The following is a 20742-nucleotide window of genomic DNA, read 5'->3' as shown; positions in this document are numbered from 1 at the left end:
AAAATTAATTTTTTTTTTTTTTTTTTTTTTGTTAAACAAAAACAAAAAATTAAAAAGAATATATTATTATATTTAAAAATATATAAAAAAAAAAAAAAAAAAAATGAAAAAAATTAAAATAACTGTATTTCTTTTTTTTGTTTTTCTAGATAGTTGATTCACTTCTTAAATATTCTCCAACATCGCCCTTAAAAATAAAAATAAATATATAAATTTATAAATAAATATAAATTATAATTAAATGATTATATTTAGTATATATAGGAAATATATAAAGGAAAATACAATGATGAAAAAAATAAAAATAAAAAAATACTTGATGAATTAGTATAGTATCAGTAACATTTAAAATTTTTATTTCTTGTGTATTTCTAGTTGATATTCCAAATCCAATTGGGTTATCATTTCCCGATAAAACTATTATTCCATCTCCTTTTTTTATATTATCACTTACTTTTAATAAATGACTCTACAAAAATTAAAGTAAAACATATATATATATACTATCTAAAAAATATATATATAATTTTTTTTTTTTTTATAACTTTCAAAACATTATTTCCAAATAGAAAATTCTTTTCTCCTGATTCTTTTAGCCAAATTTTATGAATACAAAATTCATTTAAAAAAGATATAGAAGTAATTTTTATAAAAAAGTTATTTGCTTTCGTAAATTTTCCTAAACATATTCCTAAGGATATCTGAAAGAAGAAAAAAAAAAAATATTTAACAAAATATTTTTATGAAAATTTTACATTTTCAAATTATACAATATATTTATAAAAAAAAAAAAAAGTGATATTTTATTACTAATGATTTTTTATTTATAGATTCTGCTTGTTTAGCAACATCAGCTCTGAAAACAATTATAAAAATTGAAATATATGTTAAAAATATTTTTTTTTTTTTTTTTTTTTTTTTCTAAATGTATTAAAAATAAAATAACCTAACAAAATATACATTTGACTTATGCAATCTAAAAACGTATTCTTCATTATTATAAGACAACATACTTAATAAATTATTCCCTACACTTTAAAAAAAATAAAAATCCATTAATTATAATATTTTATATTTTCTTTTTAACATATATATATATAGATAATGAAAAACAAGTTATATTTTAAACATTTCATCTTACAATTTAGCAAGTTTTTTGAAAACTATCATAGTTTCTTGATCATTTAATGGCCTCATTTTTATCAAATTTACTTATATATTAATTATAAAATAAATAATTTTTGTTATAATGACATATTAAAAAAAAAAAAAAGAAAACATAAAAGAAAAGAAAAATATAATTTTATTATTATTATTTTTTTTTTTTTTTTTTTATATATGGAATTTAAATTATTATTTATGACTAATCATAAATTATATATTAAAAATATATTTCATATTTAATATAAAAAAGTGAATTTAAATCATATTAATATAATTTTTTTTTTTTAAATATAATTTACTCAAATATAAAAAATTAATTAATTGTATAAATTTAAAATATGTAACTTTGCTTTTATTTTATACATAATATGTTGAATGTAGAATTTATTTTTTTTTTTTTTTTTTTTTTTTTTTTTTCAAATGGATGTAAAATTTAAAATATTATAAAGAATTCGTATTTTTAAAAGTATCAAATATAATGTAGAACATATCTCTAAATGTTTAAATTCATTTGAAATAAAGAAAAATATAGAGTTTTACATGTTAACTATAAAAAATGAATAATCTTAGTATTTATATATATTTTGAAAAATATAATAAAAATGTAGATATAAAATTTTATTTTATATGAATATTTGTTTTTTCTAATTTTTTTATTCATTAATAGAAAATATTATAAAATGTATTATAGAATTATAAAATGATTTGTTATTTCCCTTTTTAATTTTTTTAATATTTCAAAGTTAAAAAAAAAAAAAAAAAACATTCCCTCATTTTTACAATGTTTTGCCACTTTTTAAACCATAATGATAAAAATAAAACTAATTCGTTTATATAGAAATTCTAAATTAAATAGGAGAAAAAAAATGGAAAGATGAAATTATGTGATATTATTTAAGTTCTTACAAAAAGAAGAAAAAAATGTATGTTATCATTGGAAGATGGTTTAATAATTTAAATATTAATATATAAATATTTCATATATTATCCATTTTTATTATGAATATAAAATATAATTTATTTGTAATAACTTCAAATTATCGAAAATAATATTTTTCTAAAATTTAGTGCAGTATCTCCACTATTTTAGACATTCTATTCTATAATTAAGAAAAAAAAAAAAAAAAAAAAAAAAAAAATCTTTTTTTTATCATATATATATAAAATATTAATAAAATAATATTCACTTATAGAGATAATGAAGTAGGAATAATTAAAATATAATAATTATACTAGCTTGCTATAATTTTTTTTTTTTTTTATATATACCATTTATGAAATATTAATTTTTATAGACAAATAAAATTAATAAGGAAAATAAAAGATAAATGTAATAAGTGATCTAATAGAAAAAATAAATTAAAAAAGTTAATATTTTTAAGTTTTATAAAATTTTAATAAAAATATAGGTATAAAAATAAAAAATACATGTAAATAAATTAATAAAAGAAAAAATATTTGAAAATATATCTTCATATATAAGTAATATGTATATTTTATTAAAAAAAAAATGGAGGATTATGAGAAACTATTTGAAGATATGAAATTAGAAGAGGACAATGCATATAATATAATAAAAAAAAGCGAAGAAAAAAAAATAAAAAGAATATTATACAAATCAAAACATGATCCCAATGTACTACCAAGTTATTCAACTTTTAATTTAAAAGGAAAACGATACAATATTTCTAATGTAACTGGAATGCTAATAAAAAAAGAAGAAAAACAAAAGAGCATAACAGAATTAAAAAATAGTTATAATAAAAAAATTCTAAAAAAAGGAGAAAAAAATCAAATGATACCTTCATTAAATGAAATTAAAAAAGTAAACCCAGCAATACTTACTGTTAAGAAGAAGAAAAAAAAATTTAAAGATCCATTACCAGATAGAAATGATAATCCATTATTGAATTTACGGGATGAAGAAATCGATTATATATATGATAACGCTGTTGAAGTAATTCACACAAAACCGGTAGAAAAAAAAAAAAGGCAAGGAAAAATTCTTTTAGATGAAAATCCATTAGACAAGAAAGATTATGGGAAAATTAGTCCTTATCTTATTAAGATAAAAAATGAATTAAAAGAAAAAGAAAATTTGAAAAAACAAGATATCATAGATGAAGAAAAAACTGCTAAAGAAATAGAAGAAAAAAGGAATATTTTATTAATGGAACTTAAAAATAAATATAATGAAATTAATAAGGAATATCTAAAAATATCTCATGTTGTTGATGTCAATTCTGTGAGAAAATTAAAAAAAAAAGAAAATTATGAAAAGCAATTAAATCAATTAGAAAAAGATATACAAAAATTAGAAACATAAATTTATTAAATGGAATATAAATTTTGTTTTATTTTTTTCATATATAAATTATTTTTTTAAAATATATAGTCTTCCTGTTGTTAATTTATAAAAACAAACAAAAAAAAAAGAAAAAAAAAAAAAATTTTTATTTTTTTTATTATTCAACATATTTACAATATTTTACATTGAAAGAAGAGTATATTTTTTTTTTATTAATTTCTTGTCTTATAAAAGATTTAGTAATAAGAGTGAAAAAAAAAGAAATACTTAGCAAAGAAAAATTTTATTTTCATAAGTATTTAAATAATTATAACAAAAAGAAAATAAAGAAAAATTAAATAAAAAAATTATTGTAACAAAAATTATATTTAATAAAACAAATTAAAAAAAAATTTTTTTTTTTTTTTTAATTTTAAATTATTAATATAGGACCATTTATTCCAAATGATTTTTTTATTTTATTTTTACTTTCATTTTCATCTAAAAATAAAAAACAGTTTATCAATCCTTGTTATTATTTTAAATAATTGATAAAAAAATAAAACATATATATATGTTGATGTAAATTCATACCTAATTTAGTATTTTCTAAAAATGGAGGAGTTTTAATTTCTTTATCAAGTATAGTTTCCGTAGATACTTTTTCATTCTAATTAAAAAAAAAATATAAAATTCTGATATAATTAAATATCTTAAAAATTGTGAACAAAAATATAATTAAGAAGTAATTTTATTGTAGTATTTCTCAAATTTTTAAATATATTTCTTTTTAAACTACCACATTATCTTCATCTGTTAATAAAAAAAAAAAAAAATGCTTTTTTTCTTATATTTATATTTTTATTAAAATAAGAAAATAAAAATATACCTAAAACATAGAACTCTTTATAATATTTTCTGAGAATCCTAGAACCTTCTTTTTGAATTTCTTAAAGATAAATAAAAAAAAGAGAATTCATGTATATAAATAAAAGAGAATAAAATTTTATCAAATTTTTTTAATAATCATTTTTATATAATCATTTAATTTTTTTTTTTTTTTTTTTTGTTGTAATTTTATGTTTCATATAAACCTGATGCTATGAAAATTTTTAGTTTTTCTTTTAATTTTATTAATTCTTTTGCAGATACCTTCCATCTAAATAAGTAATATTTTTTTTTTTTTTATTTCTGTTATTAGTTTTCTTATTTCATTTAGAATTATAGTATTTTATATAAATATAATTTTTATAAAGAAATATTTTATAATTTATTTAATTTAACACTTATATTTATATTTCTTCTCATTATTATTAAATTATAAGACTTTATTGAGTATTTATGAATTTATATCCTCTTTTTTAGTTTTATAAAATTCGAAATATGTTTAATTATAACCTTTGCAAAGGGATCATTTCATAATTAACTAAAGGAATATCATTGATTTTTTCTGGGTTAACTATGTTTTTAAAAAAAAAAAAACAAAAAAAAAAGACAATTTGTTTCATTATTTTTTTACTTTAGGAGATAAAGAATTTAAATATTAATAAAAGGTTTAAATTATAGGAAATTATATACATTAAAAGAAAAATATAAAAATATTCTAAAATTTAGATATTACTGTAGCTTAATTAAGCTAAAATGTTATTTGATATATTTAACTTTGAAATATATTCTTTAAAATATATATATAATATATATATGTTTTTTTTTTTTTTTTTTTAAATATATTAAGTATAATTATTTCAATATCAGGTGTGTATATACACATTTATATTATTTCAAAATAATGAAAATTTATTAAAATTTTAATTTTTTTTTTTTTTTTCTTTACTTATTTTTACAACATCATTATTGTAGCCTATTATCTAATAAAGTTATTCATTTCAATAAATAATTTTTTTTATTGTTATCATAATTAAAATATAAAATATAGAAATCATCTATAATTTATTAATAATTTAATTATTTATTTAGAAGAAAGCATTTATATATAATAAATTTTTTTCATTGTTATTTTTTTTTTTTTTTATAAATTGTAAGATTATTTCATAAAATATTTATAAAGTTTATTTAAAGAATTCAAAGAAAAAAAAAAAAAAGAAATATAAAATATTATAATTTTAATTAAATTTTACTATTATATTTTTAACAAAAAAAAAAAAAAAAAATATATATATATTTTAATGAATTTTTAAATTATATATTTATTAAATGTCTTTTTTTTTTAGCTTTAATTATATAAAAGATTTTATTCGATCATAAAGTAAAAAGGTTATTTTAGAAATATAAATAATCTTTTATAGATAAAAAGAAAATAAAAATTTTCTTTATTTTTAAAATATCTTAACACATTTTTAAAATTTCTTGTAATTAAAATAATTTACTAACTATTTGATGACATGTGAATTCCTCAATGAAAAAATTAAAAAGATTAGTTTATTTCTTATAATTTACAGGGAATTTTTTTTCTTGTTATTTTGAATTATAATTTTTTTTAACATAAAAAAAAAGTAAGATAAAATATTATTGAACTGCAACAATATATAAATAATTTATCTATAAATAAAAAAATTTTTACAACTATTTTTATATTTATATATTATTATCATTCTAACATAATATATAACTTATAAAAATCATTTTCTTATTTTTATAAAAAGTTAAATACACTCATATGTGCAGATATATGTATAAATTACAGATTCAAGCTTTTATTCTTTTTTATTAAAAATAAGATATATAAAAATATATATATTATATAAATTTTTGTCTCCATTTGTCATAGTCTTATAACTTAAATTTATCATTTAAAATCAAATTTAACTATGCACACAATTCTTACATACACATGGAAAATATTTAATATATTTTTTGTAACCAGTTAATGAGAACACATGCATTATTTTTTATTCTATTTGTATCTTCAAATAGATTGTTTCTATAATGAATAGCATTTTTTTTATGTTATAATTTTAACTTGATATAAAATTATTACATAATATTGTTAATTGATTTTTCTTTTTTTTTTTTTTTTCCATTTTTTTTTTTTCAAATTTTATTATGACTTATATAAATTATAATAAATAAACATTTTGAAATGTATTTAATATATAATCCCCACTTATATTTTTAATTTTTTTTTTTTTTTTTGTTTATTCTTTTAATATTTTTAAATTTTATATAAAAATATATATAAAAAATTGTATCTTTAAATAAAAAAAAAAAAATTTATTTCATGCCATTATAATTACTTTATATATTTTATAGATTAAAAAAGGTACATTGCTAATGCCTTTATATGAATATGTAATAAGTAACTCTTTAAAGTATTAATTGAAACGTTTTTTAGAAAAAAAATTTATTTGCAAAACTTTGTTACTATAGAAGCCTATTTTTTGATGTAATATATTTTTCTTTTTTATAAAATGAAAAAAAATAAGAGGAAAAAAAAGTAGTTAATTTTATTTTAGAAAAAGAAAAAAAAAAATTTTATTACAGGTAGAAAAATTCTAACAAGAGAAAAATCTATAAAAAAAAAAAACTTGAACGTATTAATGTGTGCGCCTATTTTATTATATAAATTGGCTTATATATAAAAAACATTAAACATTATGTTTTATTAAAAAATAGTTACTTATAATAAGAACAAATATTAAGGATGATTGTTCATTTTATAAAAGTTTAATATATTCTATTTAAAAAAAAAAAAAAAGTAGTTAAGAAAAAAAAAAAGTTGAAGCACAAAATTTGTTTTTTTTTGTTATTTATATTTTAGCATAATTAAGGGTATTTAATAAAGAAGAGCTAAAATTTTAATTTTAATTTTTCCTTTTCAACTTTTTTTTGATTTTTGATTTTTTTTTTTTTTTTTTTTTAAAGATCTAATATAAAAGAAAATTTATACCTATTTTAAACCTTTGTAAATTTTCATAAAATTATAAATATTGAAGAATTTTCTTAATTTTTCTTTATTCTCTATCTTGATGAATTAAATTATATTGATAATACTAAAAAAAAAAAAAATAAAATGTAATATTTTAAATTTCCCATAATTATATAAAAGGTTAACAAAATTAACTTTTGATTTATTAAAGTGAAAAAAAAAATATTTAAATATATTATTGTGAAATTGATGAGTTAATATTTATTTATAATAGTAAGTTTACACAACGCTTATTTATAATTGTATTAATTTTGTCATTTTTTATAATTATATACGATAAAATTTATAGGAATAACATTTGCACAATTAAAATAAAATTTAAGTTTTTTACATAATTTAAAATAAACAAAAATATTATATTACGATTGTAAAATAGTAGATAAATATATCCTTTTTTTAACATCTATATTTTTGAATTCAATAATTTCCATAATATTTTTTTAAATTTACTTAATTTTAACATAGCATTTGTTGTGATTAGTGCATTATATACAACATAAAATTATAGAATATCATTTGTACAAAAAAAAAATTATTAATCATAGAAGCATTTTAAATTTAAAAATAATTTATTAAAATAAAACGATAATTTTTTTCATTTTTTATTTTTTTACTTCTATATATGCTTTTTTTTTTTTTTTTATATATACTTTTATGTAAATTTTTTTGTTACCTTGAAATTATTTTATTTTTTTTTTTTTTTTGTTTCTATTAATTTGGTTTCTATATATTCATTACTAACTTTTGTATATGTATGTATATATTTTAAAATATGCTTTAATATTTGTATACATTAAAAATTATATTTTTTTTTTTAATGACTTTTGCTTTTTAAATATTAGTATATTGCTTTGTTTGTCTTTTAAAGCTACATTTTTAGTTACTAATATTTTGTTATTAAACATTGTTTTTTATTTTTATTTTTTTGTTTTAAACTTCAAATACTTTTCTTTATTTTAAAAGCAGAGATTCTTGTTTTATTTATTTAATATTATTAATGAGTAGATTAAAAATTAGAACTTTATATTATTTTAATATAAACTTCCATATACATTTAAAAATACCTATGTACATATAATTTTCGTTTTTATATATACATTTTATAATAAATATTTTTAACTAAATGAAAATTTATAATCTCCATCTATATATATATATTTATGTGTAAAAAATTAAAATTCTTAAAATTTATAATTAATCATCTCGTTAATCTAAAATTATTTTAAGGAATTTTATTTTAAGTAATATATTGAATTATATTGAAATATATTGAAATATATATATATATATATTTACTTATAATTAAATGGAATATTTAAATTAGAAAAACACATATATTAATACAATATTTTTATGAAAAAAGTTATCTTACATATATAAAATATGTATATTACAATTAAAAAAAAATTATAAAAAACAATTTAAACCATTTATGAATATTTATATATATTATTTATCAATTATAAGAAGGAAACTTTAATATCTAGTAAACTTTTTTCTATTAAAAAAAATAAGAATTATTTTATTTAGACAACAAAACAAAAAATATTTATATATCATATAAATAATTATTCATAAAATATTTTTTTATATTAATTTATAAAAACAATTTTTTTTTTTTTTTAGTATAGTGTTTTCACGATACATATTTTATCCATTTTAATTTATTTATTTATTTATTTTATTTTTTTTTTTTTTGTAAATAAATATGTAATACACAAATTAAATATTTCTTTTATTAAAAACATATATATATTTATATATACATATATTTATTCATACAATTACAAAACTTATTATAACGCACTAATATATTTCATAATATTTTTTTATGTAAAAATCAAAATAATTTAATAAATGAATATTTATTTTATTATTTTTTTTTTTTTTTTTTTTATTTTATTACACACGATAAAAGTATAAAATAAACTTGAAAAAAAAAAAAAATTAAAAACTAAAAAAAAAACACTGAAATAGAGAGAATTTTTATTATATATAAAAAATAAATATATATATATATATATAATACATAATTTTTTTATAATTAAAATAATAGGCTCATGGAAAACTTATAATTTACTTCACCTATATATATTTTTGATGAATTTAGAAAAAGAAAATATTAAAAAAAAAAAGTTAAAACATGTAGAATAACACTGTTAAAAGAAACTTTTTATTTTCTTTATTCTTCTTATATACATTAAAAAACATAAGATATATATATGTAATAATTCATTATGTACTAAAAGAAATTTAAAACACTTCATATAATTTTTTTTTAATATATTCACTTATAAAAATATATAATATTATTTTTTATATTATATAAAATTTTAAAAAAAATTTACACATATATTTTTATTTTGTATTTTATTTATAAATTTTTAAAAAAACATTTTTTTAAATATCAACGAAAAATAAAAATCACATTATTTTTATATATTTTCCTTTTTGAACTATCTTTTTTTTTTTTTTTTTTTTTTTTTTTTTAATTTTTTTTTTTTTTTTTTTTTTTTTTTTTTTAATTTTTTTTTTTTTTTTTTTTTTTTTTTTTTTTTTAATTTTTTTTATTTTTTTTTTAATTTTATTTTTATCTTTTTTTTTATTTTTTTTATTTTTTTGTCTAATTCATTATTATTATTATATATGTAGTTTTATAAAATAAAAAAAAAATTTAAATAATATAAATTTGAAAATTTTATAATATTGTCATATGGTTACCATTTCATCTGTTCTTATATTCATAGCAAGTAAATTACGTATCTATTTATAAAAAAAATAAATTTTTTTTTCTTTTTATAAAAATATATTTGTAACATTAAAGATTGTCTTTGTTGTTGTCAAAAAATATAATTTTTGTTGTTAAAAAATGTATATTTTTTTCATATAATTTTGTATTATAAAAGTGAATTTGCTCAAAAAATTATTTTCTCTATTTTTAAGAAAGGGCTGCATGCAATGAAGAATTTTAATAAAAGAACGCATGCAGATAGAGAGGTGGTAAGAAAAATTATAAAGTAGAAGAATTATGAGAAAAAAAAAATATATATATATAAAAATATATATACTTATATATATATTTATATATATAAATATATATATATATAAATATATATATACATAAATTAAAAAATTAAAAATATATACAATTAAAATATATATGTAAAATTTTTAAAAAATATATACTTAAAGTTATGTAGCAACTATATTTTGAATAAATTTTTATAAATATAGAGAAAAAATATTTGAATAGATGCAATTCACTTGAATTTATGAAATTAATGCATTTCGTGATTAAAAAATTGAAAAAAAAATTTCAAATACAAAAAAAAATCACATGCTTGTGAATTTATGCATGATATTTTTAAACATTTTATCAAAATTTACAACAGACGCTTTTTATGCACAAAATAATGTTTTAATGCTATTTTTATCTTAAAAATCTGTAACATTTATATACTACATAATTTTATGTATGTTTTATATAAGCTTATAAATATGTATCTATAAATATATATATATATATATATATATATATTATAAATACATATGTTTATATTATATTTATAAACATAAACATGTATGCATATATATTTATATATATATAAATAAATATTTTAAATATTTTATTAATTTCTTTTTTTTTTTTATAAAGATTTTATATACTTATCAAAGTAGATTTAACAAATTTAGAAGAAAAAATAATTTTCTATCATCATATATTAATGATGTAGTAAATTAATATTAGTATGTGTTTAATAAAATATTTTTTATCTTATGAATGCAAAAAAAAAAAAAAAAAAAAATAAAAAAAACATTGGAAATATTTTTTGAAACTTATATAAACGTATATTTTTATAGATATATGTATAAAAGAGTATTTGTTAAGCATGTGTAAATTTATGAATTGTTTTATTAATATATATTTTTTATAGATATTTAATGACATATTCGATTTTTTCTCTTTTTTTAAATATATATTTATATCTTAAATTATTTATTATATAACGTTAAAAAAAAAAGGAATTATAAATAACACAATGGCGTATTCATTTTTTTGTATGCATGTATAAACTGTAATACTATGTTTTTTAGAAAAAAAGATAAAATGATTAAAACTTATCTTATATATAGTAAAAAATCCATCCTTATATATAAATAGTATATTTGATTAAATATTTAGAAATATATGTAAAATAATTGGTGTCATATTATATATTTTAATTATTATTTTTTTATATTAACTTTCATGAATTTCCTCATTACGTAGATATATAATAATGTTTAAATTAGTTGTATTTTTTGAAATAATTATTTGCAACATTTTTTTTAAATTATTCTACTAAGTTGTATTATGTTCTGTTCTGTTCTGATGTATTTTTAATATATACATGTAAATATATACTTATTTGTATCTTATATACATAGAGTATTTTAACTTTTACATAATTTGTATTACATAATAATTTATATAATATAGAGCTCATCAAGCAAAGAAATTATAATTTTTAATTTTATTCTTATTTGATTTTTTTATATTTTTATTACATTAATTTTTTTTGAAATATATTTCTATCAACCTTTTTGCATCATTCATAATGATATGTATATTTTTTTTTTATTTGTAGCATCTTTTACATATTAATATATATAGCATTATCCCATTTTACATTTTTAATATTCATATTTTTATTAAATTTTATATATATTTTATTTCATTTTTTTTTTTTTTTTTTTTTTTTCCCTTATATCTTTTTGAATATATTTATAGAAATATATTTTTATTTTTATTTTTTAATAAATTATTGTATCGGAAATTTTTTTTTACTTATTGAATTAAATTAAAACTGTATATATATATGTATATATATGTATATGTATATATGTTTTAATTTTTTTTTTTTATTTTTTTAATTATATGTAAGTAATTTTTAAACTATTTTCATTAACATGCCAAAGAGATATTCATAGAGCAATATTTTAAAAATTATTTATTTTTTTAATATCTATTTAATTTTAAAATTAATGTATACATTAAAAAAAATATATATTTTTTATTTTTTTTTTTTAATTGTTTATTTTTTACATAGTTTTTATTTTATACTTTATTAATATATATATAATTTTCATTTTTATAATAATTATATTAGTTGTTTTATTTTATTATTTTTTTATTTTATTACTATTTAAATTAATATAAATTGATATATATATATATATATATATATATATATATATATATATATATATATATTTATGTATGTGTATATTTGTTGTATTCATTCATGGTTTATATAAATAAACTTAACTATTCTTTTTTTTTTGCATGTATAATAAAAAAAAAGTTTTTTTTTTTTCAATTTTAAGAATTTTTTAAAAGTTAAAAGATCTAATGTTTATAAATTTTAAAACCTTGATATAATAAAATGGATGAAAACACAAATAATGAACACAGATTTAATTCTTCTGTTATAAATATGGATAATAATTCTGGAGATAATAACCAAATTGATAGTTCAATAGACTCAAAAAAAAAAGTAGGTAGACCAAAAGGAGCAGCAGCAACAAATAAGGTGATAAAAAAAGAAGAAAAAGTTTCTACTTCATCTTCTGGTTATCCAGGCGTTAGCTGGAATAAACGTATGTGTGCTTGGTTAGCTTTTTTTTACGATGGAGCATCAAGAAGAAGTAGAACATTTCATCCCAAACATTTTAATATGGATAAAGAGAAAGCTAGATTAGCTGCAGTAGAATTCATGAAAACGGTAGAAAATAACGGAAGGAAAAAAACAACAAAAAATAAATCAGGAAGAAATAAAACAAAACAACTAAATGAAAATCCATTAGCAGCATTACATAATAATACTAATAATAACAATTTAAGTGGTGTGAATTCAAATAATAACAATTTACAAATGCAATTAATGTCAATGAACCCAGCATTTTATATGCAAAGTTTAAATAGAAATTTTAACCTATCTAATATTTCAGGAAGTGAAAGAAATAATTTAAATAATGCTTTTAACTCATTGAACAACTCAAATCTAAGTAATCTACAAAAAAATATGCAAGATCAAAATGCTTTATATATGCATAACCCTTTATTTAGCAATATTCATTTATTAAATAATTCTAATAGCAATTTAAATAATAACAATGCGAATAATGCTAATAATAATTTACACTATTTAAACGATTTAATTTTTCACACAAATTTATTACAAGGAAATTTAGGATTTCATGATAGAAATATTAATAATAACTCAAATGAAATTTTGAATTTAGATGAAAATCTAGGATTACAGAATAAAGATGTAGAAAATTTAATGAATGCTTTATTTAGGCAAAATTACAACATGAATCTAAACTTGTCTAATATAGATAAACATTTCTTACACAATAATAACCAAGTTATTAATACATCAACATCAAACAGTAATAATAATAATAACAATAATACTACAAATAACAACTCATCTAATAGTACTAATAATAACAACACTTCTAATTCTATTAATAGTAATTCTTCACAAAATCATCATTTATATTTATCAAATCATAATAACGAAATATTTGAAAATAATAATGAATCAAATAATAATCAGTCTAATCTATCAAATTTTTATGATTATAATTTTGATTTATATAGAGGGAATATATCACCTCATATATTGGATATGGTACATAGAATGAATAGTGAATTAAAAGAAGGAAAAAATTTGGAGAATATAAATGATGATACAAATGATTTAAATTTCCGTTTACATGAAAATTCAGCATGGATTAATCAGTTGAGACATTCACATAATAATTTATGCAACAATTTAAATAACAACCATTGCGATTTATGCCATACAACATCTCCTCAGCATAACTTAAAAAATCAGTTAGAAATTAATAAAAGGAAGAAATCTAATTCTCTTAGTATGAATAATAGAAAAAACGAATTATTAGAAGAAAATGGAAATAATTTTGACTTAAATTTACCATGTAATTGTTCTTCTCAATTAAGAAATCAAAAAAATCATTTTTGTTTGTATTATAACCAATCTAATTCTTCTTCACAGAATGAAAATTATAATTATTTAAACTGGAATACGAATTCAAATAATAATTTAATTAATAATATGGAAAAAAATGAAGGTTCTGTAGATAATTCAAATAATAATAGAAACATAAATGATTCTAATGTAATATGCTTGTCAAATAATAATCAAAATAATTCACATCAACAAAATCAAAAACATATATCACAGAATATGGATATTAATCAAAAACAAAGTTCTCATTCAGCACCATATTCTAATAACCAAAACATTCAAGACCTTCAAAAACAAATTCATTTTCAAAATCAACAAAATATGAATGCTGATATCCATAATCCACTACATTTGGTGAAACAAAACAGTAATTATTCTCAAAAAAGTCTAAATAATAAAAAAAAAACGTCAAAAGATAATAGAAAGTCATTGCCTCATCCTTTAAATATGCAACAAACATCAAAAAAAAATTCAGTAAATTCTAATTTTCTGGAACATAATAATTTATGTACAAAATTAAACAGCATTATTAATTTTGAATGGATTAACTCAGATTTAAAATTAAATGCAAATGGGAATAAACAGAGTTCATTTGATAAAGGCGAAACATAAAATTATTATATAATATATATATATATAATATGTATATAAAATATATTTAAAGTATATATTACATTTAAAAAAAAAATACCTTAAGAGAATTTATTGTAAACATATAATTCAGTTGTTTTAATTATATTTTTTAAAAAAATATATTAAAATTAGAAAATGATTTTAATAATTATTTTGATAATAAAAAAAAAAAAAAAAAAAAATTTATTTTTTTTTTGATTTAAATATTTTCCATATATCTAAATGTATATATATGTTTATTTATATTATTTATTTTATATTTTTACTTATAAAAAATTCATTATCCTTTTTATGATTTATGTATATGAAGAGAAAAATATATGTACATATATGTATATATATATATATATATTATGATAAAATTTTAAAATTATAAAAATCTTTAGTTTTTTAATCATATATTGAAATTTATTTTTTTATTTTGATATGAATTTAATTTTATGATATTTTTATAATTACAACATTTAATAATTATATAAAAATTAAAGAAATTAAAAACAATAAAATTAAGAGATTCTTGAAATAGATGAAGTGTTAATGTTTTGGTTCTTTATATATATATATATATATATATATTTATTTATGTATGTATTACAATATTTATATTGGCTTATTTTACTTTTTTTTTCCTTTGTTCTATACTTTCTATTATTTCTTCAATTTAAAATTTGTGATTTTATAAAAATTTAATCTAAAATGTAAACTATATTTTATTTTATTTTTTTTTTTTTTCATACTTATTTGTCTAAAACTTACTAAAATTATTTTCAAATAGAATTTAAGAACAGATATTTTAATTGTAAAAACATTCCTAAAAAGAATTGTTTTACGTAAAAACTTAGTATTTTTTAGAAAAATAAAAGAATATGAATTATAAAGTAAATGCTAAATAATACAGTATTTAAAATAAAAAATTTTTTTTTATAAAAAAAAAATTTAAATGTATATTCATTGATACAATATAAATTTAATTAAACGTAAAGGTATTTTTCTAATGTTTGCTATCAAAGAAAGAGGAAAAAAAATATACAATGTATTTAAATATTCAAGTCCAAAGTTGAATGCTTAAAAAAAAAAAAAAATTGTAAAAATTTAACAAAAATATAAAAAAATTAACATTACTATATTTTATAAAAAAAAAAATATTCACATAAATATTTTTCCAGTTAATAAAAAAATATGTAAGCATCAATATAAATATATACACACATATTGATTACTAAATATTAAGAAACATTTAAAGTTCAAAAGTAAAAAATACATGAAAAAAAAAAAAAAAAAAAATTAACTTTCTTCTTTCCATGCAAATGGTTCAAATGGTGGTGCTTCTTTTTTAGTACTATCTTCTATACTTATTTCAATATATTCAGATGGTTCTGATGGTGTTGTATCTATTAGCATAATAAAACCTGATTTTCTTGTAGGAAGAACAGGTTTATATCTACAGTTGGATAAGTATTCAATATATTTTTCTTGCATTTTTATTACTCTGCATGGGTTTTTCATATCAACAGTATTATTATTAGAAGAAATATTATTTGCATTTTTGTTTTTTGTGTCACTTCTTTTAGATTTTTGTAAATTTGAAATATTATTTCCATCATTTCCATGCTCATTAGTATTTTCGTCATTTGCACTTCCTTCAACACTTCCTGCATGAGAAACATGACTTGACTGACCCACTGTAGCGGCTGTACTTAAAATTTCTAAATTTTTCATAGATTTACCATCCGATAAAACAGAACTATTATCATCTTGTGTCGTTTTTTCTTTTGTTAATTTATTATCGTTTTTTTGTTTTTTTAATTTAAGAGTTTTTCTCTTAACAGTTGTTGATAAAACTGCTGTAACTGTTTCTTTTTTTTCTTGAGTTTTTTCCTTACTCAAAAAAGAAGGATAATCAAAATTTTGATTTTTACAAGTTGATATAACATTGAAATTTTTAGGAACTTTCAAATCTTCTGTTAATGCAATTAAACATGTGGGTAAAAAGGTTAAGCTTATCATATGAATTAAAGGAAACCAGTACCATAATTGACTAAATAAGCAAAAACCAACAGCTGCTTGGGGTCTAATAATATTACCTCTTCTTGTGAAAAAAGTTGATATGGCATTTCTACCACATATATCTAACAAGCCAGCACTTACTATAGCCCCAAATTTTGCTATAATATCCTCATGTTTATCTGATAAAATTTTCATAATATCATCTTTATATTTTTTAAAATTAGGATTTGCGTGTTCATTTGATTGTTGAAAAATTAATCCTAAAGATATAAAAGCACTTTGTCTAACAAAATCAGTAGTGTCTGTTAATAAAGGCATTAACATATTTACTGCTTCTTCATTTCCAGATGCTGAACAAGCAATACCTAAAGCTAACGCTGCACCATAACGTACATGAGGATTATAACTCTCAATTAATAAATTTAAAAATTTTGGTACTTGTGTAGGTGTATTACATAAAACAAAACCCAATGCTATAACAGCAGCTCTTCTAACATCATCGCTAACATCAGATACAGAAAAATGTAGTAATTTTTTAATTATATGCTTATTATAATTAGATAAGCCACAATAAGCTAATGCAATAGTAAACATACCACCATATCTTATGATAGCATCTTTATCATTTATTAATTCTTCAATTAACATATCTGCTTCTTTTTCCTTTTGAAACATTACAAAACCTAAACTTATACTACAAGCTCTTGTTATTTTTTCATGTTGGGTATCGTGGGCATATGCTAGTAATTCATCAACACATTTTTCATCTCCACTTCCTAACTTTAATAAACCAATTGCATAAGCTGCACTTTCTCCTGCTACTGCCGAATCAGAATACATAACCGCCTTTAGTTCATCATATACTTGTTCATCATCGTTATCTCCTAAGCATACTAAACCCAGGCCTAAGCAACATCCATGTTGTAATACTTCATCATTAACATTTAATTTTAATTGAGATAATAAGTAGTTTCTTACTTTTTTATCATTTGTATTATAATTTGCATGTATTAATCCGAGAGCATATAATGAACCACCTTCTGAATATACGCCGCTTGGTGTAAGACCTACATTTAAATTATTTGTAATTTCTCGTGATATATCATTATATGGTAAATGTGTTGACAAAACAATAAATGATTCATTTACATGTCCTTTATATACAACTCCTAAAGAGGCAGTTGCTGAAAATTTTGCCCAATTAATTGCTTTTGATAACCACTCGATATTCGAACGCAAAAAAACATCACAAGTTGTCCCAGTTTGCATTAATGCATGAGCTATTACAATTCCATGATGTGTTATACTACTTCTTGAGTCTACTACACTTTTATAAGTATCTAACAAAATTAAATCAGTATGATTATTACGATGTAAAAATTCTATATATAAATTTACGGTTATTTTTCCACTTAATATATATACCAGTTTTTTTATTTTATCATATAATTTATGTGTTTCACTTACATACTTCATTATATCATCATTTATTATATTTTTTTCTTGTTTTTTTAATAAATTATTTTCTGAAATTTTTTTATCTGATTCTTCCAATGTTTTTTCTTCTGTTAAATTTTCTTTATTTTCATTTTCTTCATTTTTTACCTCTTTTGATATTACACCATTTCCCTCTTTTTTTATTTCACTTAAATTATTATTATCATTAGTAATATTAACCTCATAGTTGTTTATAATATCATTTTTTTCTTCAGTGGATGCATTATAATTCAGTTTCTTTTTTGGTTCATTTAGCGAAATAGAATCATTTTCATCACCGTAATAAAAACTTTTGTTTTGTTTTAATATCTCTTTTATTCTCCTTAAAATATTTTTTAAAAAATTTCTATTTTCAAAGTCCACTAAATCAAAGGATATTTGGTATGCCATTAGATGATAATTGTCCAATAAATTTAATAAAATTTCTGCAACCTTATTATAATCATTTATATAAAATAAACACTCACATAGATTAATATATTCATTTTTCAGTTCTTCTTCACTTAGGGAAAGATAAATTTTTACTAATAATTTAAAAAAATCTTTTCGAAATTTTTTTGTAGTGTTTATATGTTTTTCGTTGGCAATAGAGTGCTGTAATATTTCTATTTTATTTGGTGCATTCAAAATTATATATTCTACTTTATCCAAACGCCTTGCATCTAAAGCTACTCCTAATGCTTCTTTAATACTATTATTTTTTATGCAAATTTCTAACATTTCATCAACAAGTGATTCCATTTTTTTATTGATTTCATTATTTAAGTCACCTTTAAAAATATCTGAATCACTTTTTATATTGTTATCATCAATATTGTATAAATTTAAATCATTTTTATTATAAATATTATCAGAGTCTATGTTATTATTATTATTATTATTATTCTCATAATTCATTTCTCTTATTTCTACGTACTTTTCAATGCATTTTGCAAGTATTGTTTCTACATATTGAGACTTCTCATTTATATTAAACAATTTCCCGGCACACAATGCATATTTTAATGCTTCTGAATATTTTTCTAAATGAAAATAAACTTTACTAGCAACTAAATTTGCCAATTCTTTTCCAATAAAATCTTTATCTTCACATAATTCTTCTATTTTGAAAATATAATCTGCCAATTCTGGCCAATATATATCAACAATAGAATTCAATTTTTCTAAACCAAAAATTTTTAAACTTGTTTCTTCTTCGTTTAATAGAGAAATAACACCTGAAGCAGATGTCACAATATCACTCTTAGTTAAATTATTTTCAAATGCCATATTACTGTCTTATTTTATAAAATAATATAATTGCAAAAAAAAAAAATAAAATAAATTAAACGAAAAAAAAATATATATATATATAAATATATATATATATATACATTTATTTTACTATTATTTTACTTTTTATTTAATATTATTGTATATATTTATGATCTTTTTTTTTTTTTTTTTTAAGTTTTTTTATAAATTTAAAAAAAATAATCGTTTATTTACCATATTTTTTTTATTTTAATTTTTCTTCTTTTTCTCTCTTTTTGTATATAATATTATATAAAATTATTTTATTATATTTTAATAAAAAGTGTAAAAATTTAATCTAAAAACCAAAAGAGTATTTTTATTTTTTAATTGAATTATACATACAGCTTCATGCTTTTTTTATAAAATTTTCTGTTTATTATTTTTTTCCTTTTTAATTCCTTAGTAATTTCATTTTTTGTATCTTTTTATTTTTATTATTATTCCTTTTTTATGTTATTTACATAATATGTACATTTTTTTTTTTTTTTTTTTTTTTATTGCATTTTTTTTTTTTGTTTATTTTTATATATATAATATATACATATTATTTATATATATATTTTTTCACCTTTTTATATTTTTATTATATTTTTGTTGTACATAAATTAATTTTTTTACTTTTAATAATTTTACTAGTAAATTTTTATGCGTAGATAGTGATATGCAAAAAAAATATAAAACATTATTTATAAAAAACCATTCATAAGTTATTTATTTTATTATATATTTTGATAAAATTAATACTTCGTTTCAATATATTTTTAAATTTTATATTATCATTTTTTTTTAATTTTTAAAGTAGCTTTATAATAAAGAATAGAAATAATTTTTTTAGTTAAAATAACTTAGTATTTTTTGGTTTCTTTGAACTA

At 16.7% G+C, this 20742-nt stretch overlaps 5 protein-coding genes across 5 annotated transcripts; 2 read left to right on the top strand and 3 right to left on the bottom strand.

The window, feature by feature from the left end:
- Positions 1–145: 145 nt before the first annotated feature.
- On the bottom strand, positions 146–1197 carry PGAL8A_00226100 (large ribosomal subunit assembling protein, putative; the record flags this gene model as incomplete). The annotated part of the gene is made up of 6 exons (XM_028670981.1): positions 146–187; positions 317–469; positions 546–701; positions 811–856; positions 947–1033; positions 1142–1197. 6 exons carry the CDS (start codon positions 1195–1197, stop codon positions 146–148), a joined length of 540 nt encoding a protein of 179 aa, XP_028527679.1.
- Positions 1198–2674: 1477 nt separating this feature from the next.
- On the top strand, positions 2675–3490 carry PGAL8A_00226000 (conserved Plasmodium protein, unknown function; the record flags this gene model as incomplete). The annotated part of the gene is made up of 1 exon (XM_028670980.1): positions 2675–3490. The coding sequence occupies one exon, from the start codon at positions 2675–2677 to the stop codon at positions 3488–3490; it is 816 nt and encodes a 271-aa protein (XP_028527678.1).
- Positions 3491–3884: 394 nt separating this feature from the next.
- On the bottom strand, positions 3885–4959 carry PGAL8A_00225900 (conserved Plasmodium protein, unknown function; the record flags this gene model as incomplete). Its single annotated transcript, XM_028670979.1, has 6 exons — positions 3885–3952; positions 4046–4121; positions 4254–4264; positions 4341–4400; positions 4546–4610; positions 4850–4959. 6 exons carry the CDS (start codon positions 4957–4959, stop codon positions 3885–3887), a joined length of 390 nt encoding a protein of 129 aa, XP_028527677.1.
- Positions 4960–12823: 7864 nt separating this feature from the next.
- Positions 12824–15049, top strand: ApiAP2 (transcription factor with AP2 domain(s), putative; the record flags this gene model as incomplete). Its single annotated transcript, XM_028670978.1, has 1 exon — positions 12824–15049. One exon carries the CDS (start codon positions 12824–12826, stop codon positions 15047–15049), a length of 2226 nt encoding a protein of 741 aa, XP_028527676.1.
- Positions 15050–16354: 1305 nt separating this feature from the next.
- RPN2 (26S proteasome regulatory subunit RPN2, putative) lies at positions 16355–19843 on the bottom strand (the record flags this gene model as incomplete). Its single annotated transcript, XM_028670975.1, has 1 exon — positions 16355–19843. One exon carries the CDS (start codon positions 19841–19843, stop codon positions 16355–16357), a length of 3489 nt encoding a protein of 1162 aa, XP_028527675.1.
- Positions 19844–20742: the final 899 nt, after the last annotated feature.

Source organism: Plasmodium gallinaceum (genome assembly GCF_900005855.1).
Source record: "Plasmodium gallinaceum strain 8A genome assembly, contig: PGAL8A_v1_76, whole genome shotgun sequence".
Classification (NCBI taxonomy): domain Eukaryota; phylum Apicomplexa; class Aconoidasida; order Haemosporida; family Plasmodiidae; genus Plasmodium; species Plasmodium gallinaceum.
This window is presented reverse-complemented; position numbering and strand designations above follow the sequence as displayed.